Below are 25,903 nucleotides of genomic sequence, written 5' to 3' on the forward strand. Positions count from 1 at the left end.
CTAGTTCAAAAGCAGTGCTCTAAAATACGTTTGCATCTTGCTCTAGTGGGCTGGGTTCTCCCCTTACAAACTGTGCAGCAGATGCACTGACCTACAGGGAACCATTTCTCATTTACACTGGTGTGAATGCTTGTGGAATTTATTGTACTGAACTTATTTTAGGTTAATGTTAACTTATTACATAAAAATATACAATACCAATTACCGACCATGTAAACAGAAACTAATGAAGGATGGCAGCTGTGGTATGCACAGAGCATTCTTTTTTTAAGCTCTTCTCCTCAAAGAAACTGAAGTGCTGTATCTGAGAAGTGGCACAAGTTAAAGTTGTGTCACCCACTCCCTCGTAGAGATTCCTGTTTATTAGAAACTTGATAAGAGGCCAAGAGCAGAGAAACAGACATTTAAGAACCGTCCAAAACCAGGCCCTATCAGAAACAATACACCATTCTGTTTGAGATCATCCCAAACCTCTGCAAAAATGCAGGCTGTAGCCTTTTGGACTATTATAGCTGAACACTGTTGTATTTTTGAGAAATTATGTAAGAGTCTCTCAGTGCCAAAGACAAACAAAATGTGGGTTGGAAGAGCGCATGAAGTAAGTGTGTGTAAGGAAAGAAAAAACAAATCACAAACAAACTAAAAGGAAAACACGTTGCTAAAATGTCTACCTTTGATTGTTTGTCTAAAAGAAGAATATGTTTAAAAATGAAAAACAAGTTTTCAGAGAAGCTAACTATGTAATGTGTTCCAGGGGAAGAATCGAAATTCTAGGGACATAGTAGAGAAGGTAATTTTATTTAAGTACATTTCAGTATTATCTGAAGTGTTTAAAGTGCACATTTAGTTTGAAAAAAACCCCCACCTACACTGATGTTCTGAATGGCCTTTAAAAAAAACCAAACCAACAAAATAAAATCAAAACAAGCTAAGTGCAGTAATCTCCCTTTCTTCACTTTAAAGGTCACAGTTGTCCTCCTAGGCATTCAGATGCTTTAGTAAAGGGAATGAGCTTTCAAGACAAAAGAAAGCAAGTTAAAGGGCAAACTAAAGTTAATGATTTCCAAATATATTTTGATGCTGAATCTTTAAAACTAAGAGGTGGGAAAAAAAATTTTAATTAGCTATAATACACCCATTTTGAACAAAGCTCCCCAAGATTTCGACAGACAGTCACTAATTCTATCAAATGATACAGGCTGGATGGTTGAACGCCAACTATTTTAGAAACAGCAATAGCTCAATGGACTCTGCCTACTTTTAAAGGAACTGTGACCAATCAGTATTATGAAAGCTACTTTAAAAACATTCAAACCCTGAAATTTTCTTACAAAATTCTGACATGGCTTTTCGTGATTAGGAAAAAATTCAAGTGTAGCATAACTTAACAAAATATTTCTGTGTGAGTTGAAATATTTCCTGAGAAATCATTTCAAATTCTTCCTTGAATGAAAAAACAAAACAAAACAAAACAAAACAAAACAACCTCCCCTTCAAGACTGTTACTTGAAATAAATCACTCTAAGTTTAATGTGTCATTCCATTGTACTGTGAAAACAAGACCCATTTTAAAGGAACACTTTATTAGCACCTATTTGCTGTTTCTGTAGTTCCAATCACTGAGTTATTCACAAGTAATTTTAAAAATTATCAAAAATCTTGGCATTTCAAATTGTGCTTCTTACCTCAACCAAAACCAGTTCTAGTTATTTACAATGTGCATCAGCATTGAAGGAAATAAAAGTATCCATGTACTGGGATGAGGTCTGAGGAGAGCGGGCTGATCTCCTCCGTATAAGAGATTGGGCCTGAGTAGTCAGATAACAAAACACGTAAGTACTCTGGTATTCTTCACATAAATACTCTAGTACAAGGGCTGGACAAGAACCAGGAGAAAAAAACGGAGCAACTCAGCCAGTTAGAGGTTTCAAACTTACTGGTTACAGGAGATACCCAAATTCACGTCTCCACATAAAAGGACGAAAACTTCAGTTGTCCCCATTATTCTGGGAACCAGAGACAGGCTCTGTAGTGGTTTGGTCCAAAATACTCATTACTTACTTATTTACCTTCTGTGAGATAAGAATTAGGAGAAAGCAAAGCAGGCACAAAACTTGAAAGAATATAAAGAAGTTTATTAACAGACCTAAAAGAAAGGAAACAAAAGGGGGAAAAAAACCCCACACCTTCAGAACTCTTCTCCTCCCCCCACCTTTCTCGCTTCTCCCACTGACAATGTAAAAAGACAACCCTTGAGATTTTCAGTCAGTTTACCACTTCTATAATAACCTCTTTTCAGTTCACTTAGGGAGAGGAGTCTCTCTTGCTCATGCTATGGAGACATCTCCACAAGAAGTTCTCTCATGGCTTCAGTATCACAACAAGACAGCCGCCTGGGATGGTTCTCTGCTTGCATGTGAGAGTCCCTTCCCTCAACTTGCAGCTTTTCCCACAACTGCTTTCGAGGGTCCAGTCTTGAGCTACTGGGGTACCATTTTAAGGTTGAGCTGTTCAAAAACAAAAGTTCTCTTTGCCCATCTCTGGGAGCATCTTCATCTCTAGAAATAGAGGCCCTCCCCCTTCCCTGGGAGCAACAAGGGTCCTCATCATCATCATCTCTAGGAATCTCTCTGGGAGCATCTCTAGGAACAGAGGTCTTTTTCCTTCCGATTTGAAGCAAGAGTCCTCATCACTTCCATCTCTCCCTGTTCAAACTTCTCATCAAATTACAGCTGCTTCAGCATTTGCTTATTTCAGCACAGGTGCTTTTGCTCACAAGTACGGTTTGAACGCTCCACCCCCCATGATTTCATGAAATTACAATGGGTACTCTGATATATCATAGTCCATCACCACCATAGATTTACAACAGAATTTCAGCTCTTAAGCATCTCCTCTTTCTCCTCCCTCAGGTTTTCAGCTCTTCCTTCTTTACTTAATGTCAGCAGGCTTCATCTGTTCTGGAGGAAACTTACAGCACTAAAAGGGTTAATCTCACCCGGGCCTTGCAGCTGGAATTTCGCTTATCGCTGTTGTCACAGGATCTTTGCTGGACAGCGGGGCAGGTTCAGCTGAATCTTTGGCTGCACTGGAGGGGGGCGGATTGTGTAGAGCTGGGCCACGCCGTCTGCATGGAACAGGGCTGGGGGAGGCTGCAGGTGGAACAGGGCCACACGGCTCCAGGATGGCTGTGTCCCAGCCCAGGCCGAGCAGGGCCCAACCCGGGCCCGCGGGGCCCCATACCTGTCCCAAGGCTGGAAGCAAGACAGAGCTTTCCTGGGGTCTGTCCATTCTTAAATGCGGACCACAGAGGCAGTCAAAATTCTAAGTGGCTTAAAAAATTGTCAATATTCAAACTAGCCAGTTGATAAGTTCTGTCAGGTCATAGAGGAAGCCATAAGCACCTCTTTGCAAGAAAATCACTTTCGGAGCTATGCTTGCTAACCCATGACAGGCTCAAATGACATAACACATTCCACACACTGCTTACATTGCCATTTACATTTAAGAAGCCCCTCTCAAGGACAACACAGCACCCAACTTGAGGATCCAAAGAGATTCATTCAATTCCAGATCATCAGTTTGCCCATTATCAGGCTGAATGACTGGCAACTAGAAAAACAACAGCATCCTTGAAGTGCTGGGTAACAGACCAAGATCCATAAAGCAGAAATATTCCAGCGTGTGGAGGAACTTGCTGCACAGTAGGGATAAATTCAGCACGTATAATCACCTCTGCACAGGAAAAAAGGAGGCATAGGAAAAAATGTGCTCTGATGCATCTGCTTTTTCTAAATCTGCTTTAGTGATTCCTGAGTGGAAGGAGACACAATTACCACTAGTTTTAAGGAGTTCTCAAGGAACTTTGATAGACAGACCACTGCACAACTCATGACATGAATGCTTTCCTCCTTTCTCCCCATAACATTACGGTCAGATAAAAAAAAGTTTCCAAAGAGAAAGTAAAATTTGTCTCATAAACGTTGCTTTAAGAAAATAGGGGGGAAATGGCATTTATTTTAGAATAAGAGATTAACTTAGTTTACAGATAACAAAATAAAAATAAAGACTGGAGAATTTCTTGCTGTAGACCTTAAGAACAGGCAAGATAACTATTTAGCCAGCTTCCCTAATAGGTGATTTTCTTGAACATATAACATCAGAAAACTCTGATAAGTCTGACATGTGGCTTGAAGACACAAGGAGATGGCATCCTAAGGGTTCCTGGTCCTTGACAAAGCAGGACTTTGGATCCTGGGAGATAGAGGAATGCGAAACTCTGCATTCTTTGCTGCCTTGCCTTCTCCACTGACCAGCTGTGGTTATACCGTAGCCTCCAGAGAGTCCAATCTCAATCAGCTCAAACCAGACAGCACTGGCCAGACAAATGCATCATTCTTGACCAAGCTATCATGGACCCCTTTCATCCCTGACTTTACAATCACTTCAGAGAAAGATTTTCAAGCTACAGAAGCTGGCTGTAGATTTTGAATATCTAGCATTTCTGAGTTGTTCAGGAACATGTTGTTTATATAGCCAAGAAAACAGATGAGGACATTTTCAAAATTTAGATTCTGATTTAATCTTCCTATCTGGAATGGAAAGATACGGTGGGGATTTAGTCCTGACATGACCATGATTTGTTAATATTACAACTGTAGTTGTACATTCCATATAAAACTATGTTTCCTCTGAAACTTTTAAACTGCTAAGAAGTTAAATATCATAGTTCTCACTGTGAACACAGAATACTTTACAAAAGTTTTCTTTAGTTTGTGTACGCAGAGCCAACTCTTGTAACTTCACTTCCCCAAACTGCCAAAACCCCTGTCCTTACAAAAAAGCGTATTTTTTCCAAAGAGAGTGTTTTGAAACAGCTTGTCAAGTTCACTCAGTGTTCAAAATAAATCATTCTATTTACCATTGGGTCATCTTCTCAAAACATCAGGAAAAAGATTCTGATGTACATAACCTTTGTTTTCATTCTACTGTCAGAATTAAAGCAATATCAAGCTTTTTATAGGCATAATATTTGTTTTGTCCCTCTTCTGCATGGTTTAACCAGCTGCTAAGATAATCATCAAAAATTACCAGGGAAATGGATCATTGGTAGTGCCTCTGAAAACAGCTTCATCAAGATAATCCAGTACTACCAAAAAGATAAAAATTACAGCAGACCAATATCAGTAACAACATATACTTTTTTTTCTTGAGGGAGAGCCACTGAAATAATTTCCCAGATTTCAGAGTTACATCTCTTTTGCACATACATTTACTTTGGAGTAAGCATATGTAACATGTGCACACAAAATGTTATGCCAGGTATGGAAATATGGCAAAACAAAACCAAGATCTTCAGAACAGAAAAAAGGAACAACTAATATTTTAATGCCATCTTCTGTATTGATTAATTCACATTAATTTTCTAAGCTATTAGCATAATTTCTCTTCGTTTACATACATTTTCCATCTTAGATGGTCTACAAACAATTTCTATCTAGCTCTCCTCTGCTTTCCTTCATCCAGATTTAAGGCAATGTAACATTGCTGCACCTTGGCAAGAATACTTTCATTCACAGACATCCAGCAGCTACAGAACCAGATGAATAGATGAAGGCATTGACTGGGACAGCCAAATACATGGAAGAACACTGAGGGACTGGGATCTCCCCTGTCCAAACCCTGACTGAAATGGTCCAGCACGTACTGAAAAGTCTTTTTGAAATAACCCAGACTTGAGAGGAGATCTTTATAGAGCAGGTGCTGACAGTGAGGTTTCAAATGGCAAAAAGTCAGCAATGAGCAAGGAGAGGCACCAATGACCACCTGTAAGCTCCCTGATTGTGCAATGCTGGTACTGTCACTGGAAATCTGCCATGAGTTGGCAGCAAAAACCCCTGCTAAAGATGACAAACCTGGTACATATCCTGCCACACAAGGAAGAGAGGATGGGACTAGAACTAATGTCAAGTCTGACTGGATTGCTGTCAATTAGGACAGGGAATAAACAAATACAAACAAGCTGTGTAGAAAAAACCCACAGTTTTTAATTTTTTCTCCATGGTCAGCAAACAAAATAAAGCACCATTAACAGCTGCAGATACTGTGCACTGGAGATGTCCTCCATCGTGAGCAGAATTAATGTATAGCTCTGAATGAATCCTGCATGCTGAACCAGACAAAATCGAAGTAGCATTCACTGTTTAATTTTAGGTCAGCTTTGGGGATGATCTACCAGAGAAATAAAAACTTCCCTGGAAGCTTTCAATTATATTGACTATTGCAATGACAAAACTTCCTATGCAGTTGGAAGTTTTGTCATTGCAAACCGTTTTACAATACCAAGGTCAGTCTTTGGTTAAAAAAGATACAGAAAATTCCGGCAAAATTCCTCTGACCAACTCTCCTTTAAAGTCTCCTCCCCATAGATATTAATTTAGTTGTATTAATCAATACAGTGAAATAAACTGTGAGAGTTTTCAACTTTGTTCTGAGGGTGTGTTGTTACCAATCAAAAAGCAAGACAAAATATGCTGCTTAACATAAGGGCTTCAGGTGATAATGCAGCCCCTGAAGGAGCACTACTAATAAATCCACTGACAAGGAAGGATTTCAATCAGCCACACAACTTTTTGCAAGGAAAGGTAATGAAGCTTTAACCTTGAACCACTAAAATAATGGCTCTTCCCAAACGAAACAGCAATGCTGTGATCCTGCCTGAAAAGCTGAGCAGCCCAAACAAGGGAAGGAAACATTTCAAAGTGAAATAGATTGGAGGAAAAGGGAAAGCAGAACAGGCTTCACTCTCAATTCTGCCCACTAGTTTAACATTAACTTGAGCACATCTGCTGTGTTACCCTCATCCTGACCAAAGTGCAGACATGCCCTGAGGGATTTCATCCCCCATCAGACTTAACTGGAGACTGTCAGTCTATGAAATCAGCAGACAACACAATGAGTTTGTGCATTACTGCACACTTAGGTACACATTGCCCATAGGAGGACTCTGCTCAGCTCTTCTCAAGGAAGAAAACCCTTTAACCCTTCTGAAATGCAAGCTGTTCCTTAAAGGAACCTGGTGATGCTGGCACCATGGCAACAGTGGCACCATGGCAACGGTGACAAAGTCAGTAACTTCATGATCCACACAGCTTTGATCCAGCCACACAGAAGTTTTTTCAGATGCTGTAAATTTCTTTGAGAACCTTTATTTCATATTTGCCTAAATGCCTGCACTCATCTCCATCTTCTCTAAAGCATCTTTTTTCTCAAAGGAGGTTTTGGTCACTCTCTTCTGTCCTTTCTTTATATTTTATATTTCTTCTTTTTAAAAGCAATGATGGTCAGTTCCAGGGGTTAAGAACACAATTAATTCCATGTATTGTGACTCAAAAGTAGCCAGAGTTTAAACGTGCCTTAGCAGTCAAATGCCTAATGATAACGATAAAACTTAGTTCTAGTGTAAATGAATCTATCTGGTTTTCATAGCAATTAGCTTCTGACAAAGCTTAAAATCACCTACGTGTTACATTTAAAATATAGAACACGCTAAAAACAGAGGGAGAGGGTAGATCAAATGACAAACACAATCAGCCAACTTGCCCTCTAAAATGTTTTCACAACAAAAGCAACACAATTGTTTGCATCTAGAAAAATCATCAGATAGTTTAGGGTGGTTTTTCTTTCTCACATTACAAATACCTAAACCAATAATCCCTGTACTGCAGAGGAGTGTTTCTATATATTAGCTTTTAGACTGCTATAAGAAAGTAGATTTCTTAATTAGCCTTGGTATGCATTTAGAGGGAAGATAATCCTCCGCGTTTCTGTGGCTAGGTACCTATATGCAGTTCCTGTATTTAAAGAATTCTGTATCCATCCTCTACTTTCTATCACATTTATGAAGGTTATTTTAGTGCTGTTTTCTGTAAGTTCTTTTTGTTTCCAGGATTTGATGACCAATACAACCATGATGATGATCATGCAAGTGCAAGGTTGGACCAACAGGTGGTTGCATCCGTAAAGCTGCCTTAAAGTCATTGAGCATCCTGTCTTACCAGATTAATACATGAGTAATGTACAATCCTTTCAGAATAATATGCTACAGTAACTAGTTTTTAACTCTGAGCATCATGTGAATATCAGAAGAACTGCTGACTGCTGTCTAATTTCATAATTTTAAAATTCCATATAAGACAAAAGTGTCCAAGCTATTGTGCTTGCACCATATGCATCTCATTAGCAGTTTGGCCGCAGGAGAAAATAAACCATTAAAGGATACTGAAGCTGTGGTTACTAGGTTGTTCTGGAACCCAGCTGTGTGCCCAGCCCCATCCTACAATTCAGAAAGGGCTCAGAAAAACCTGTATTCTTGTGTTTAAATCACTTCTAGAGAGTCCTCTGCCTTCACCTCTGAGGTATGTGGCACCTGTCTTACAGCTCTCAGCCATACCAAGACTTTGAGTATAGCTCATGGATAGCCATTTTGATTCTTGGCCTTAATTTCCTTGTCTCTCTCTTTTCTTAACTTTACAAGAGCCACCACAAAGATATGATGATTATTTAATGTTGCAGAAACACCTTAAAATGTTAAAGTACAGTAAGGAAAGAAGGATATGTGGGTTATGCAGTGTAATTAATAGAATCTGTGTGAGAAAATTTTCCTCTTATGAGAAACAGGATATCATGGTCATATTTACAATGATCGAAGAGGAACAAGGCAAGACAAGACTCTTCCTTTTCAGAAAGACCTACATCTATCAAGGTATAAACAAGTATCTATATATGCATTCATATATAAACATGTACTATATATATGCACCATAGAAATACATAAACATACATCATTGATGAGCTAGGACTGAACTATTACAAGTACATTATAACTTGTTTTGCTTTCCCCAACAAAAGTGAGACATTTAAAGAAAATCAAAACTCTTTGCTCCTTGGAAAATACCACAATGGGTTGAAAATTATGGTAGTGATTTCTTTCTGAACATCAAGTAGCCACTTAACACTAGCTTCACTCAAACATAAAGATCAGACTTTCTGGCCAAAGCCGAAAGAAGAAGCATTTACCCTCCGCTATTGGAGATAATGGCCAAAACATCCATCTTCCCTTCCCGTGACTGAGATGGCTGGAGAAGGGACACCAATCTTCAGCCTATAAAGTGTAGAGTGGTTATAGCACAGAACACAACTTTAAGAGTACCTCTGCTCATATTTGAATATTTCTTTTAAATGTTCCCATCTGTAATCCAGATACTGTTACTACTTTCAGCGTTCCAGTTCAGTGCTAAGGACACAAAGGGAACAGCTGGCCCTAAGCGTGCTTTGCTGATATGGAAATACGATCAGTCATGATTCAAACAGGTGTGGGCACATGCACCAGACTCACAGCATCTGTTCAGGTCAGTTCTGCAAACGAGAGGCACAATCCATGCAGCTGAAGCTTTGTAAAGTAAGGACAACAAAAATGATTTAGCGAGGATCACAAGAAGGCTTCTTTATACCAAACAAATTTGATTTTCTTTGAATTTGCTGAGAAGCATTTTGCCTATTCTTGCTATTTCACCAAACTTTAAGACCCAACACCTCCTGTTTCCTGTAAATGCTTCATGCATTATAATGTTTAACTGTTCTTTTCCTGTATCTTTTCAGCCTGTCAAGGAGTCTCTTTTGCTTATATGCTACCTCATTACTGCGAAGGTCTTAAATGACTCCTGACATTTAGCTTCTCCCCTGAAACCTCTAAGTTCAGAAGATGACAGGGCAATGTGATTCATCATCTTGTTCTTATTTTATGAATTATTAAATATTTGTGTAATGGAATAAGGATTTCAACAGCAACAACAACAACTGTAAAGTGTTCTACCCACTAGGATCTCAGACACAAATTAGATTGGAATAAAGGAAGGTTTAATCAAGTCAATACTTGATTGGCAGAGAATTTGGGAGAATTTATGATTCTCCCTTCATGCAGCAAGTCTGGCGTCAATGTGCACATCAGAAAAAAGGAGGTATTTGCATCTTGACCTTAGTTGATACAAAATTTACATCTCATGGCATGCAGTTTATTAATCTTTCCCCTTTTGTCCTAGAAAAATTTCCGTATAATGTCTACTACTGCTAAAATTGTTCACTCCTTGGAACCTTTTAAGCAGATCCAAGTCTGTTAAAAATATACACCTCTCTTTACTTTTACTCAGTCTCAGTATTATCTTCTGTTTGAGACACTGAATTTTACTGGTCAGTGATATGGTACATTGTGTAAGATAATTACTTTTTCTATCTGATTTGAAAAGTATTGATTTTCAGTTTTGGGCAGCAGTCAGCTGTACTAACCCTCTGCTGTTGTAAAATACCACAATAAAATATACTTCATCTTATGTTAAGCTCAGCAAGAGCTAGCCTTTTGGCATTCCAAGTTATTCTTCATCTCATGAGATCATGAAGATGACCCAGATGAAATGATCATGCTTTTTGTTGTCACACTTAGGTGGTGAATTTAGCAGCCAAACAGACAGTTTGCTTTGTATATCTGGCACAAAAGCAGCTGCCTCCTTGGGAAGGAACGAGGCCAGCATCTGTCTGTGCCTTACTTCCTCCCAAGTGCTAGATGCCCATGGGTGGGCATCAACCAGGAACTGTTACTATAAGTGCCTTGCAGGAGAGGATGCACTTCCAAACTCCTCACAGGCAGACCATGACCTCCACAGCTGCAGTTCAGTGGTGACTCAGCTGGCATCCAGGAGAAAAGAAAAAGCTGGTCCCAGGAGACGGAGTGTTTTTTAATAATGGGTTGTGATAACTCTTCATCATTTAGCTACTTTATGTGCACCATTTTATAATTCTTACTGAAGTCCAAATTAACCAGGCTGATTAATTCAATCCCTGTCAGTCTGATCTCTTTGAAAGTGCAAGAGATCATGGTTCAAGGACCCACAGCTTCTGAAAGATAATTTCAATGATGAGGTGGCTAAGGCAAAAAAATGGGGCCAAATGCAGATGTTACAGGCTACATCAGCATGTTTCCAAGCATCACAAAAACTGTGTGTCTATTCAAAAGTCAGCTGGACACTCAGCCCGAAGCCATGTGCTGGGGTGTTGCCCTATACTAGGTAATACCTTCACAAAACAGACCAGAAGCCTGAGAGCAGTAAATGCCCTCTGAGCAACCTAGAAACCCAACAGTGAACTTTTCTTTTCCCCATAGGCATCAGGAGGGTGAACACCCACTCAGCTGTGCACTCTGAAGTCACTGCCACAACTGGCTCAAATGACCCAGACGGGAGCTAGCCCAAGACTGGTAACATCTGGGACCCTTTGCTGTAGAGGGGGGTGTTGAATGGGAAGCTGCACACATTCTCAGAGATTGCTCTTTCTGTGTTAGATTTCCCGAAGGTCTCAAGCTGAACACTGCAGACTGAGGCCATTGTCAGTTCAAGATCTGTGCATTTCTTGAGTGCATTTTCAAACGTCTCCGTGCCCCCCAGTGTCGCTGCTGTAAGAGAACAGATCCTATGAATGCTGCTTGACTTATTCATGGAAAGCCCAAATGCTGCTGAAAGGGTTCAAGAGGGCTGTGAGAACCAATGAAGATGCCCAGTTCAAGGGGAATATTTTAGTGAAAAGCCATGCAAGGCAATTTTCCATTGTTAAAATCTACAGAAACACGTGAAGTGCCTATGTTCCTTGTCAGCATTATCAAATGTAAAACATTTTTCTGTCATGACTAACTCAGAACTCTGTGGAGGATATCAGCAGTATCAAAATAGCATAGGAAACTTTGGGATGCACAATCAAGGGTTTTTAAAAAAAATCTGTTAGCAAAAATAGCAAGTTTCCATCAACTTCTCTCCCAGATGACACTTAGAATTTTGGTATTTCTATGCATGTATAAAGTCCATTTCCTATTGTATTTCCCATCTCACAACTCCTTCGGGAAAACCTAATTCATAAACAAACAATTCCCAGGGCAGATAACTAAATCTCCCTACTGACCCCTTTCCATACTACCCAACAATAATAACAGAGGCACAGTCTCTGCATTGCCATTCTTTGGTGTGTTTATGCTGTTTTAGTAATGATGTAATGGAAAGAAAGTGACATGCTATTATTACTATTATTATGCTAAGGACTGCAAGGAAGAATTGGTATTCTTTAAGGTTTTATTTTTCCATTTAAAAATGACAGCCTTTCCAGGGCTTCTTAACCATTAAATGTTACAAAAGGTCAAAATATTCCATCAGAAACTTTTTAAAATGTGATACTTAAAAAAATGTTTTTTTAAAAACATTTATACTGATCAATTTTGAGAAGTGCCTTTTATGAACAATGTCACAAGGTTACACACTGTGGGCCTCAGCAGTCTCTGCGTGTCCCATGCATGGGAAGACAGTGACAGAAGTGACTATAACTGACTATACTCTTGGCCTTCCATTCCTTCAGAAAGGGCTGGGGAAGCCTCTGCAGGACAGACCCATTCCCTTCTAGCCCCTTAGAACAACCATCCACAGCAACATGATGTGTATAGGTGAAGAACAGCCCACAGTCATCTCCTGAGATTGTCTGAAGCCTATGTGACTTCCCTGAGCACCACATATTTCAGGAACAGAATGTAATCCATTTAGCCTGCCTTCCCTAGAGCTCTATGGCTGTTTGCTGACTTTTGTTGGAAGTCAAATCTAATCCTTAAACAGGTGTACAGAGTTGGACTGAGAAATGAATGCACTTGAGGTTTGGCAAAGAGCTGGTATGAGTTGGGGAGAAGAGAAAGACACAGAGACCTGTTTCAGAGAGCAGCAGCTGAAGTTTCTGAAGGAAGCCACCTGAAGTGTGACACCCAGAGGTGTTGGCCTATCACAGAGGCCAAGATCTCTGAGAAAGCCTGGAGATATTTCACCCATGAAGGTATTTAAAAATCAGCAAGGCACATCCTGAAAAGAACAGAGAACCAGCAAAGGAGAAGAATGTGGCTATATCTTGCTTGTTCTTGGAAGCCCAGTCTTAGCTAGCTTTGGAGCCTTCTACATTAGTGTGTTACACAGTGCACAGTTCTCCCATGTAATTTTGGCACTTACATCAGTGCATTAGCAACAGAAATGACTTCCAAACCAGTTCTCATTCTTTTGACTTCTCTTTGTCACAATAATGATTCATCTCCCAGCCTCAGCTCTCCATATGCAAGTAACTCCAGGAGACTAAATAAAAACATGGGAGACCAGGAATCTATTATGCAGAGGAACAAATGAACCTGCGTTCTATGCAATTCAAAATTCTGTTTGATCTGAAGAAAATTATTTTTGTATTGTCATTTTCTACTGTCGAGAATATAGACATGGTTTGTTAGGGGTAGGGATGAAAAAGTACCTTCCAAAGATATAGTCCAAGCTCATGGTTCTGCCTTTAGCTTTACATTAAAGAAAATGCCAATACCAAATGTACACTTCGAAAGGATAGCATAATAGATAAAAGGAAACAAACTATTTCAGAGCATCTCTTAGGGCTCAAAGTTAATGTCTGCTGAGACTGGATTTATTATATTGAGCACAGCTGAAAACTGTGCTGCGATACCACCCCCAAGTCACACCACATAACTTTATGTACTTATTTGTGTGACCATGTCATGCCCAAAAGCTGTGTAGCTGGCATTTTTAGTGGACACAAAATTGCAGCCATTTACACCACCCCCACAATATTAAAATTTTCCACTACCTGGAGATTCAAAATCTCCAACAAGTCTCAGCTGTTCTTACAAGACAGCTTCCTTAAATTGCAACAGTGCCCCAGGGAGCCTGTGTCACTTAGCTTAGTGGCCATGAAGCACACAATGAAGTTGTTATGGAGACTGATGTCTCCCAAGCAATTGTAAGGTGTAATTAGTGTTGGCTGCTACAACATTAACTATCAAGCTGTCTCCATGGAAACTACCTGAAAACCGGTATTTTTAAGGTTTCAGCAACTGGTCTTCTTTATAGACCCTTACTATGCAGTGAAGTTCACACTGATTGCCTTCTCTGCTTGAAGCTCAGCTGAGAAACACATTTTCTTTTCCAAGGTATTTGCATAGTCCCCATGGTGACTCACAGGAATCAACTATGTGTAGCAAGAATAAATGTACATATTTCATACAGTGAGGACCAATCATAAAGCAATGAGGGTTTTTGCCATTTTTAATTAACTTTATCCATATATGTGTGCACATCCACATGCATGCCAGTGCACAAGGTGTGTAGACGGAACAAGTTCAGTTCTTCTTTATGAACCCCTTCTTGGAATCCTTGAAAACTTCAGGGTCACAGAACCTCCCTCTCTCAGATTAGAGATGCACTTCTACCCACACTGGTGCCACAAAGAGCTCCTACCAGTAGAGTCCGGATGACTCTAGCACACAATTCTCCCTCTCTCCCAGGGCTTTGGCTTGCAGCTGCACAGTTTTTCCAGATTGAGTGAGCAGAGATCTTGTGAAAGTCTTGCACACAGTGCAGGATCTTTGCCGAATGAAAACGCACTGTGTTTATGGAACTTCAGTGGGAGTTTATGACATTTTTGCCTAAAGCTTTATGAGGTCCAAGCCAAGAAAGTAATGTGATTTTCAGCCAAGAATCTCACTGTCACTTTTGCCTGAGCCCAGCAGCATTCAAAAAAGACACTGCTTCAGTCTACAATAAAACCAAGTGGGCAAGTGCCAGAAAACCAAACACATTCTTGTTCTAGTTATGATATACATATAAAATTTTTAAACAGACTTTTTAATTCCAGAATCCTGTTCCATTAGGGCAGAGAAGAACAGGGGAGAGACATTACCCATGGCAGGACTTTTTAATAGATTTCCTACAAGTAAATAGTCCCCAGCAGAATATTTTCTAGCACTTGCATGCTAAGAGAGGAATTAAGAGGTATACAAATTGAAGCACATGCTTTGGCAGAGGCTTTAAATTGCAACAACATGGAAAAGCATTAATTCATTTTATTTCTCTTGATTGGTTTGCCCCTGGAATTACAGCAGATAAAATTCTCATGTGAACTGCTATGTGTGAAGAGAGGTGCAGTGAGCATAACCAGGCTAGGAGCCCCAGAAGACCTGCAGTTGTGGCCTCTCAATTTTATGAGAAGCAGAAAAAGGAGAATTTCTGCTTTAATAGAAACATCAGTACTTCTCCAGCCATTAAGATGGATATCATCAATTTTTTTTGCGCTGACATGAAGAGGGATCTAGTCTATCCTTTCTCTTCAAGATACCATGGGGATCAAAGAAGCAGAAACACAGACACAAAATATAAAATCCGAGACTACAGGAGTCATTCTGAATAGCAGGAGGGATTCTGAACTGCCACTATATATTTTGGGGGAAGACTAAACCTGCTGGGGTATAAGTACAGTGGGCTACAGTTGGTACACAGAACCACAGATAAGAGATTCTTTCAGACACTCCTGCAAAGCTGCTTTCGCAATGTCTGGCAGCCAGCATTAAACACAGGATGACCTGGGGCAAACACATCTAAAGTTAACAAACAAGGAACCAAAGCAGCTGTCAGAGGATGCTTTTATGTATTAGGGAGCCTCCAACACTGTTCAGATAAACTATAGATTACATAATAGTGCCTGGCATGGTTATATAGAAAATAGTTGCATGCTCCTGATCCGATTATTCTGTATTTTCTTCCGACCCATGCATAGGAAAATCAGTGTAAACCTCAATGCAACCTGATTTCAGTTATTCAATTTCCTTTCTTCAGGTGAGGGAGGAAGAAAAAGAGAATTCAAAATCCACTGACCTTCCCATTTGTTCTTCCTATTTATAACGAGCTGCCTCAATAGGTTCCTACTGGAAACAAGTTGAATTCCCTACTGCAAGTTTATTAGGATAACACTGAACACGATATGGGAATATGAAATCAGAGTAACCAATATCTTGCTGAATTTTTCCATTCTATTAATGATTTAAACTATTTCTGCTGCTTAACTTTTAGAGACCCTAACAGGCTTCATCACCAGATATAGATTGGCAACCTTAATCAAAACAAACTCACTGACAGCACTGTTAGAGCTCATTAGCATTCTCACCAGATGCTTCTGTCTGTATATATGAGCATCTCCAGTTTTTTCTTTCCAGTACATGACCCATGATACTAGCACAGCTTTCAAATTAAAACAAGAAATCTCAGTACAGCTTCAAATCCTTGCTCTTCTGGGGATTAAATCTATGCAAGGCTATGACAAAGCATTTCATATTTCTTGGTCTTCTTAAAAATTTTTCTTTTTGGTTATACAGATCACTTCACTGATTTTTTGGCATGTCTCACAAATTTATACAGATATGACTAACACACACACTATTTGCTTTCACAGAAAAAGTGCAGAGAGCATTTGTCACTATAATTATCACACAGGACTATATACACAGATGAAACCTGTGCTTCATCTGTCTCTGCAGAAAGCAATGCTCTGACATGAAAGCTGTCAGAAATGATTACAGGGAAGAATTTAAAAACCTCATGCATTGATTAAGTTGCTGTAGTCAAAGTAAAGATCATAACAACAAGTTAAGACCCAGCTCCAGTTTTTAAGTGAATGAAAAATTAGAGGACAGGGAGGCCAAATATGTGGGCTTCACAAAGAATGTGTTCTTGGATATGCAAAGCAGAGCTGATCAGATCTCATGGTTAGTTTATTGGAAATGAAGCTGTGACAACGATCTCAGCCCCAGCTCATCAGTCACATAGGTACAAAGCGTCCAAATGGAAAACAGATTTTCCGATTCTCTGCACCTCCCTAGAGGCCTGTGCTGCTGTCTGAGGACTACAGCATTCTCCTATCTTGGCTCATTTGCAAGATAAACATATTCTGGCCTCAAATGCTGCTCCTTTCCAACTGCTGGTGAAAACTGCAGTCAGTCTGAGAGATTGAGAGGATGATCTAGGGCACTACTCAATCCAAGAAAAATGCTCATGTGGGAACGCAAAGCTGTTGTTGTGACCAGAGGTGTTTTGGTTTTTTTCAACTGGATCCCATTCTGCAAGTCCAGCTACAAATACTTTCTATATTTATTCTTTATCCGCTTAACTTCCTTCCTTTTCTTTTTTTTTTTTTTTTAAAGGGAGCAGACACTTAGACTTAAACACATTTTTACAGTACTAGTTAAATGCTGCTTTTCTGCACTTACAGTGATTTAAGATATGAGTGACACAGCCCTCATACCTGGGCAATGCTGAGCTGGATCAGTATGTAGTTTTAACACTTTCAAACACCTGCAGGAAGTAGTATTAATGACCAGACAGATGGGACTCAAATCTTAACTACACAGTACATAAATTTATAGTTCCTTGTAGATGCAAGGTTCCTTGGGAGAGTTTTCTGGGAGCTGGTAGATCAGGCCCTACCCTTCAGGCAAGCTCCAATTCAGCTCTAGCTTTCTGCCTGTCCATCTCTGTCTCTGCAGTCTCTTTTGATCCCTGTTCTAAAACTGATGTATAGTGCTTCCAAACTTTTCAAGCATTCACTGACTTATAACTCCAAATCAGCTACATTTCAGCACTTGGAGCAGCAGTTCCTCCATGCTCCTCATGTGTCCTTAGGCAGGTATGGTAGAATCCTAAAATCAGTTGCATAGCAAGCTTTCAAACACTAGTGGATGACATTTACAAACACTAGTGGACATTTTAAACACTAGTGGAGAAACTGCTAGCGTTGATAAAATTATTAGTGCTACAGACAGATCTCATGTCTTCATTACTTATTGCCCTCTTCGAACTCAAGATAAGCCATATAATTTGAGCACTGGGTTAGAAGCTACAACAGGAAAAGGACTAATTGCTCTGTTACAAAAACCTTCCAAGCAAGATAATTAAACCATGTACATTAAAAAGCACTTTTAAGGCTAAAGAACAGATTAAATTCTCACAGTGACATGGGGACAAGTTTTTAGTTGCTATGAAGGCACATAATTTCATTGATAACAGTGACTAGAACACTTAGGTCTAAAGATGGCTAAATCCCCAGAAATCTAGAAACCCTTGAACTCTGGGAAAGCTTTAATCCAGTCCAGACTTTGTGGCTCTGATCCACTTCAGCTGGGACAGACTCAAATCTACTTAAAATATATTTCACAACACATCTTTTCTGCATTTTTCTCCAATAGGTCATAAATACCACATGTAGAACCATTTACCCTCATTCACAACACCTACCAGCAGAGCCGGCTATTCCAATCTCCAACCCAGAATGTTAAACAAACACCAGCCAAAAAAAACCCCAAAAAACTCAAGAGCAAGTTTTAGATCAGTTGACTTTGCTACCAAGGAGCAAGAAGAAAGCTAAAGTGCTAAAAGCTGCACAGTCAGAATGTTTGGAAGAAATTCAAACTAGTGAGAAACTGCATGTGACTTCTACAGTGGGGAACAGCTTGCAAAGCACAAACCAACTCATATCACTCCGTGCTTGTTATCCCCAGAAAAAACGGACTCATTTGACTACAGTTTCTAGAGAAGCATATTATGCAAATCTACGGTTTTGAGGGGTTTTTTGATAACGTATTAGCTTCATTCACTGTAGTAGGAAAGGTGAGATCACAAACCACATAGGAAGGTTGTGGTTTTCAGGCAGCCTAGCTGAAAGTGATGAAATTAAGCAAAATCTAACCAGGGAAAAGGAGTCTGACAAGTTCTTTTGACTGCACTCACCACCGATAATTTAAAAACTGAGTTGTTAATAGCTTAAATCAAGTACAGCCAGACCCTAGATCCACAGATCACAGGATAATTCCAGTAGGAATGGACCCCAGGAGGTCAGACTGGGTTGCTTAGGGCTTTATCCAGTCTTGTAAACCTTCAAAGACGGAAAGAGCACAGCCTTCCTGGGCAACCTCTGCCCTTGCCTGACTTGTCCTTGGGGTGAAAAAATTTTTCCTTGTACCTAATGTGAACCTCTCTGTTTATCTTACACACACACCCCTATGCAGCACTGTGAATAGCCTGGATCTGTCTCCTGGATGGTTTCTCCATAGCTACTGTGTGGCTGCTGTTTGTTAGGTGCTCCCAAAGATGTCCCTCTTCCAGGCTGAACAAGCCTGGTCCAGCAGCAACTCCCCAAAATGCAAGTGATCCAGTCCCCTGAATTTCTTGGCAACCCTCTGCCAAACTCACTCCAGTTCATCAGTATCTTCCCTGTATTGAGGTGCCTAAAAAAAGGCTCCCTATTCCAGATGTCGACCAACAAGTGCTGAGGAGAGGGTCATGATCACTTCCATGAATGTACTGTCTATCCTATTATAAGTACAGTCCAGGATACTTTGGGGGTTCTTAGCTGCCAGGGCACACTGCTGCCTCATGTGCAGCTTGCTGTCTACCAGAATCCCAGGTCCTTTTCCACAGAGTTGCTTCCCACTTGGCAATAATACAGTCCTCAGGCTGTATTATTGCCACCAACTCTTCCTTCCCATGTGCAGGGCTTCATATCTGCCCTTGATGAATTTTCAAAGATTTCTGTTGGTCCATTCGTCCAGCCTGTCCAGATCCCTCTGGAAGGCAACCCTATCCTCCACTGTTATTGACACAATTTGGTGTCCCTTGGAAGTGTGAGTGCACTCTCTTCTCATTCTTCAATAAAGATGTTAAAAAGGAAGGGACCCAGGACAGATCCCTGTGCCACTGCACTTGTCACAAGACTCCAGTTAGAGTAGGAATCATTAACTTCTACCTTCTGAACCTGATTCTCCAACCATTTTTTTTACCCATTTAGTTGTCTGCCCATCCAGACTGTAATAGTCTGATTTTGATATAATAATATTGTGGGACATTCTGTCAAAAGCCCTGTTAATGTCAAGGCAAATGACATCCTCAGCTCTCTCCTGCAACAAAAACAGCGAGAGTTCTGGTACTGAACTTCAGGGAATTAGTTTTAACTCCTGGCTTAGGAAAGACACACTGCAAACAATGGCTGGTGCACACACTCTCAGAAGGACTATTCTCCAAAACACCTTTGGAACGTATAGGTTTGTGTTACTGGGATTCAGTAGTCCAAATCCTTAGCTGCAATAATCATCCCAGTTCCATTAGACTCAGTCTATACACAGTATTTCATTTCAGATAATGATCCTGGGATATTACACACCTGGTATTTGTTGTGCAGGTTGCACAAACAGGACCTAGGAAGCATCAAGGAGGAATAGCAAGAGAAACTAGAGAGATGCAGAAATTCCTCATTTCTCCTGGGAGATGCACAGATCCACTGTGTTCCTGTGAGGGTCTTTCTCTTACCTTTGCAAGGAAACTCCAGGCTGCATACTGCCCTGAGGTTGTGCTGCTTTTTAGCTTCACTGTGTGCAACATCAGAAAGAATCCCAACAGTCCACTGCAAGGGATGGGGAAAGCTTGTTAATAAAATCTCTTAATTTCAACTAAACAACCTCTTACAGGCATCTTGGTTTTCCTAATGCAGAACTGCAGTTTTAATCCCATTTGGAGAAAGAAAGCTGGTGGACAAGAAGCTTACATTATGTCCAGTACATCTTGGGTTTTGTTCAGTCAGTGACTAGAATCTGAGTAAAATAAGTCTGTGCTCTTATGGCTGGTCTCTAATGCACTTGCATAATCAGAAAAGTAGAGATTATTGAAAACATGAGGTGAAATATTAACTTCAGGCATTGAAATGGCTCTGAATAACAGCAAGGCTAATTTCAGCAAGAACCACACATATTTGGCAACTAACTCACTTCAATCTCCACAGAGCCTTGAACTGAAAAAATAACCACTGGAAAGTTTCTGCCTGAAGCTTTCAAACTGTTTAAACTTCATGAAGGCTAAATTCCAATTAGGAAGTCAAATACATCTCTACTGTATAACAAATAGATGACTCAGTAGTGCTGGGAACAGGATACTCCAAAGTTTTCTGCTGACAATTAAGGGAATTTTGATTCTCAAGTCATATAGGACAGCAGTCCCCCGTGCTCCTGTAGCCAAGATTACTCATAAGGAAATTCTGTTGCACACTTCACCAGACTTTATGGAGTTGATGGGGTTTGGCTCTGGATTTTGTTTCACTTGTGACATTCGTACAACCCCCTGATTGTGAGACAATGTAATGGTGTAAATCAGCAAGCAGGGAACAGAAAGGGACTTCAAACTACATAAGGCACAAATTACTGAGGCATAAGAGATTACAAAGTACTGTGGGAAGCTGCATGGGAAACGAGATAGGATCAACACAGCATGCAGGTGGTGAAGCAAAAAGTGCCTTGGCATTGGCAGAGGGTATGCTGTTCTGGATAGTGATGCCATGTAGTTGGGCCCCTCTCTACAACAGCAGGAAGGGTGGAAAACGGTGGCTCCTCAGGTCAGAAGTTCCATGCTGGGCTCCAGTATATCAGCCAAGTGCTGTTCCCTGCTCAATACGTGTGGCCAAGCTCCATCTCAGCCACATGTCCATACAGGCGCCTAACAGTAGGGTAAGATAACTTCCCAGGAGTAGAAGGCGTTAGGAATATTTGCATTGAGCCATAACACAAGATCCTTTGGGATGTGTGTGAAGTCTGAAGCCAAGGAAGAAGATGCTGCTTTGATGACAAAATATAGGCCTAAACTCAGCAACTTCTTGCAGAGGATGAAGTGCTGAGCAGTAGAACATTCCACTGAGAAATGTGTGAGTTCAGTGTACCAACAGTGCCCATGAGTCCAGTAGCTTACGTTTATTCCAGATCTTCTGCCCTGCTGTAAAGGGCTTTCAGTCAGAGAGATCTGAAGATGTTTAGTGTAACTCAAGAGATTAAAAAGTAAAACAGCGAATATTGATGCCACAATTAACACCAATTTATTTCATTAAATAAATTGAGCACTTTGCACCTTACTGCTGGTGCTTCAGACATTCTGCAGAGGCAGTAGATTGAGCTACATCAGTTGCCCTTACCTTACATTGCATAAGGTAAGGTAAATAAATAATAATAATAAATGTATATTTACATTTTCCTCCAAATCCCACATATCTACCAAGACACTAGATTACAATGTGTTAAGAGAGCAACTGAGATGTTTGTTTCTCCATCTTACCATTCCTTTTCCCTTCCCGTAGTGTACAGTGCTATCTACTACATATGTACTGACGGTAGGCCAATGGAAACAGGCGTGGGAGACTACCACAGTGGTAGTGTTCTAATGAAGTGAAAGAGAAGAATATCTGGGCTAGACAGATACCCATTAGTGCCTGCAATTAGACTTCACTTTTGAGAATAATAGATTTCACCTACCTACAGAATACCTAATTGCAAGTTCCTTGTAGTGTGGATAGACCACACTTGGAAAAACATTAAAAAAACCTATGTACATTGGAAATTATTTAACAATCATTCTCAATATCCCCTTTCAAGGGAAAATCCAGATACAAGTAAGAAAATCCCTATCAGGAAATATTTTTGCCATTAGTTACCATGAAAATATCTTTTTCACCCTCTAAAAAAAACCAACTTTCATTTGATAAAAGAGTGGGAGGGAAAGACAGGAATTTTTTAAAAAATTAAGATCTATGGGAAATATATTTATGTTGTCCTGTGAGAACTATGCCATTATGCGGTGAACTTTTGCTAGTCAAAATAATGGAACATTTCTTGAAGCTTTACCTTTTTACCCAAAACAGCATTCTGCCAAATAACAAGATGTACAGGCAAATAAATCCATGTACACCCATATACTGCTGAAGACTAATACTTCGTAATCCCTGCAAACAGCAAGTGTGGGCTAATCCCAGACTTCAGAAGCATTTGAGAGATGCTATGTATCTAAGCTTTACTACACTGGGTAAACATTATTTTAATGGTGACTGGGAACTCTCACCATCAGAATGCATTAACTCAAGGAAACACATATACTTTCAGCATATTTGAATCTCAGGCCATCAAATGCACATCCACAGACATGCAAAGATATATTCTCTGCAATTCTACTGGCTTATAGCAGCAGAAACTAGTAAAAGTAAGACCTTACATGCTCCAAAATTTTTAACTGAGAGTATAGGCTGGAAGTCAGTGGGATCCCTTATTTTGAAAACATTTACATGACCTGTTATAGAGAGGTTACCTGGCACAGCAGCTGCTGTGAAACCTGTAGAAGTACAGGAATGGAAAATCCAAGGCACTGAAGAGATCACCTGAGGGACAAAGCAATACACTCAGTACATGGTGGGAAAAAAATTACCCACTGTTACAAGCAAGGCAACAGCAATTACATGAACATTACTAGCTCAACATTCCTTCAAGCCTTTACAGCTGGCTGAGTTTTCATTTATGATGCTTTCCACATTTCTGGTGTGTTTAATGATTTCTCTCTGACCTTGCTTCTAGCCAGTTCCTGCCTTTGGTTGAAAAAGGGAAAAGGGATACCTAAGAGTATTCTTTGCTAGTATTCAGAAGGTCCTGCTTAAGCAACAGTGGACAGACGTGTATCATATCCACTTCTTTTATTACACAGCTTGTGATAGTTCCTACTGAAGCAACAGGAAACACAGACATATGGTGGCTGCTTCCCCCTCTGGCATTTGAACTCTGTAACACAGAGCATGTTGAGAGGTTTAAATAAGTTCTCCTAGGTCTAAGTAGGGCACTTGAGTACTTGCATTTCCAGGAACCTAAGCCTTGGTTGCTCTTGGTAGCGATTCCAGGAGTTCTCTGGCCTTCAGGCTCTACAGATTTGCAAGAAGCTCCATCCTTCACTTTTTGAAATATAGGACTGTTTCACTGAACATGTATGTCTATCCTGGTGGGGGTTTCCTATATACACAATCTGCACCACCAGGCAAAAGGAGGAATTTATGTTTTTAAATGATCCTTCTTTGTTTTTCTGGCTGAACAAATGTTTAATGAAAGAAAGAGATGATCATCTTTACCCTTCTAACTATGAAAACACAAGTATGGTAGGAATACTAACCACCATAAAATATTAAATTACTCCATATTTACCACTTGATGTGCTGCTATTTCAAGTCCTGCCATGGGCCCAAGCAATGGGATCTATGTTATGAAAGCAACAAAACAAAATCTCTGCATAGCACTGAGGACAATGCAAAGAAGGAAACACAGTTCTAGATGGATGGCTGGGACATTGCTCTGAAGAGGGCATGTTGACTTAGGGAATCCTTGTTCTTTACCATGCACCACCTCAAAAACTGTTCTTTGTTGTCTGTCCCATGCTGATTTTTTTGCAAAGGGCAGCTAAGAATGGTATTGGGAAATATCATGCAAATTGCACCAAGTTATATACCCTTCTCTCCTCTTCCTACATGATAATATATATTATTGGTCATATTCAGGGCTAAAATCCTAAGAGTTTGGTCTCTAAAAACATGCATAGAGAGCAAAAACAACATGGAAACCTACAAAAGAAACAACTCAATTCACTTTACCTGCTGGATGGGATGCAGAGGCCAACAGCACCACACTAAAAAAAAATTTAAAAAAATTAATTGGATACTACAGAATTTATGACATGGGCTGAAGACTACAAATTGACAGCTTTGTGTTTGTTTTTTCATGGTGAATAGTTAGGTAGAATAACTGAGATACAAGTATCAATTAAAAGAAAAGTTGGTTGGGAAGGAATGTCTGGGGTCACTTAATAAAATTTCTGACTGAAAGCAGGACTATCACGAATATTTGTTCATGCTCTCTGGTTCTGTCTCAAAAAGGCATGTCTCAAAAACCTACCAGTACAGAGATTCCACACCTCTCTGGGTAATTTGTCCCAGGGCCACTCTACCCTCCTAGCAAAGAAGTTTTTGCTGTCCCATTTTTAAACCCCCAAAGTTACAATATATGGTTGTTGTCCCATATTATGTCAAATACTGCATTTAGACAAGTTTAAAAGCAAGTGAAAATAAAACCAAGTACCAGCCCAAATGATTCACACTTTTCAGAAATATACAAGTGAACAGGAAAATCAGCTGTGACCAGTTCTGCGTCTGAAGTATCACTTAAGATTTCTGAGGTCTTACAAAGGCTCACGCTCTTGAATTTGTGGTATAGAGCCTTTTTTAGTGTTACTGATCCTTCTTGTAAATTTCTCTCTCTTTTTGTTTTTTGGGTGTTTTTTTTTTTTCAAATTTTTCATTCCAAATTGTTTCTAAGGTTAGAAGGCTTCTGGGGTGCTGTGAGATGAGATAAACATGCACATCTGTAAAGCTACAGCTTCCAGTTACCAGCAACATACATCCATGACAAACACTAAGGACAAGTGGGAGAAGAAGAAAAGATTATCTGGAGAGTTTGCGTCTTGATGAGCTGCAAGCACTGCACTTAGAGACGTAAAAAGACATTCATTAATGTCATGAACTCTCAAGCATTCCAGGCCAACTCCCTTTTCCAGTGTTAACACAGCTACTGTTTCCAAGCCTGTTCACTCACAGCTGGTCCCAGCTCTCTACAGGACCAAGCTTCCATGCTTGGTGACCTGCTCTTGGCAAGCTTGGTGAACCCCAGAATGATTCACAGAGTCACCAGCAGCAAAAGGAACTGCAAAGAGCATGGAAATCCCACGGCCAAGGAAGCCCTGGGGGAAGGTTGTCACTGAAATCAGCCATGAAACACAACATGATGAAGGAGGAAAGGGTTTATGAGGGACAGACAGGCAGGTATTTTGGGTTTTGCATTTTATAAGTCTTTGAAAGGCATCAACTGGTACAGTATGTTCGCATTCTCAATATTTATACATGTTTTTGAAAGACGTTATTGCCACAACGGCAAACAAGGCAAAGCAGACCACTTACAATAGGTAATTTAGCCCACCTCTCCTCCCCACACATGGGTGCTCTCCCTGTCAAGGGATGCCAAGAGTAATTCACAATAAACAGGCCCAATTCCTCAGTTTCCTGGTAAAGAGAGAAAAGGAAGCAAAGGTCTACTGCTTTTGTTTGAATAACAGAG

General features: G+C 40.1%; 1 protein-coding gene across 3 annotated transcripts in view; it reads right to left on the bottom strand.

The window, feature by feature from the left end:
* TMEM241 (transmembrane protein 241) overlaps positions 1 to 25,903 on the bottom strand; it is a 60,094-nt gene that overhangs the window by 8,882 nt on the left and 25,309 nt on the right. For all 3 annotated transcript variants that reach the window (XM_039549442.1, XM_039549441.1, XM_019283999.3), the window contains exons 11-13: positions 24,388 to 24,422; positions 23,067 to 23,136; positions 20,259 to 20,352 (exon numbers count right to left, since the gene is read on the bottom strand). In XM_039549442.1, coding sequence (XP_039405376.1) covers positions 20,259 to 20,352; positions 23,067 to 23,136; positions 24,388 to 24,422 — 199 coding nt within the window. The remainder of the gene's footprint in view (positions 1 to 20,258; positions 20,353 to 23,066; positions 23,137 to 24,387; positions 24,423 to 25,903) is intronic.

The sequence above is a fragment of the Corvus cornix genome, chromosome 2 (assembly GCF_000738735.6).
Source record: "Corvus cornix cornix isolate S_Up_H32 chromosome 2, ASM73873v5, whole genome shotgun sequence".
Lineage (NCBI taxonomy): Eukaryota > Metazoa > Chordata > Aves > Passeriformes > Corvidae > Corvus > Corvus cornix.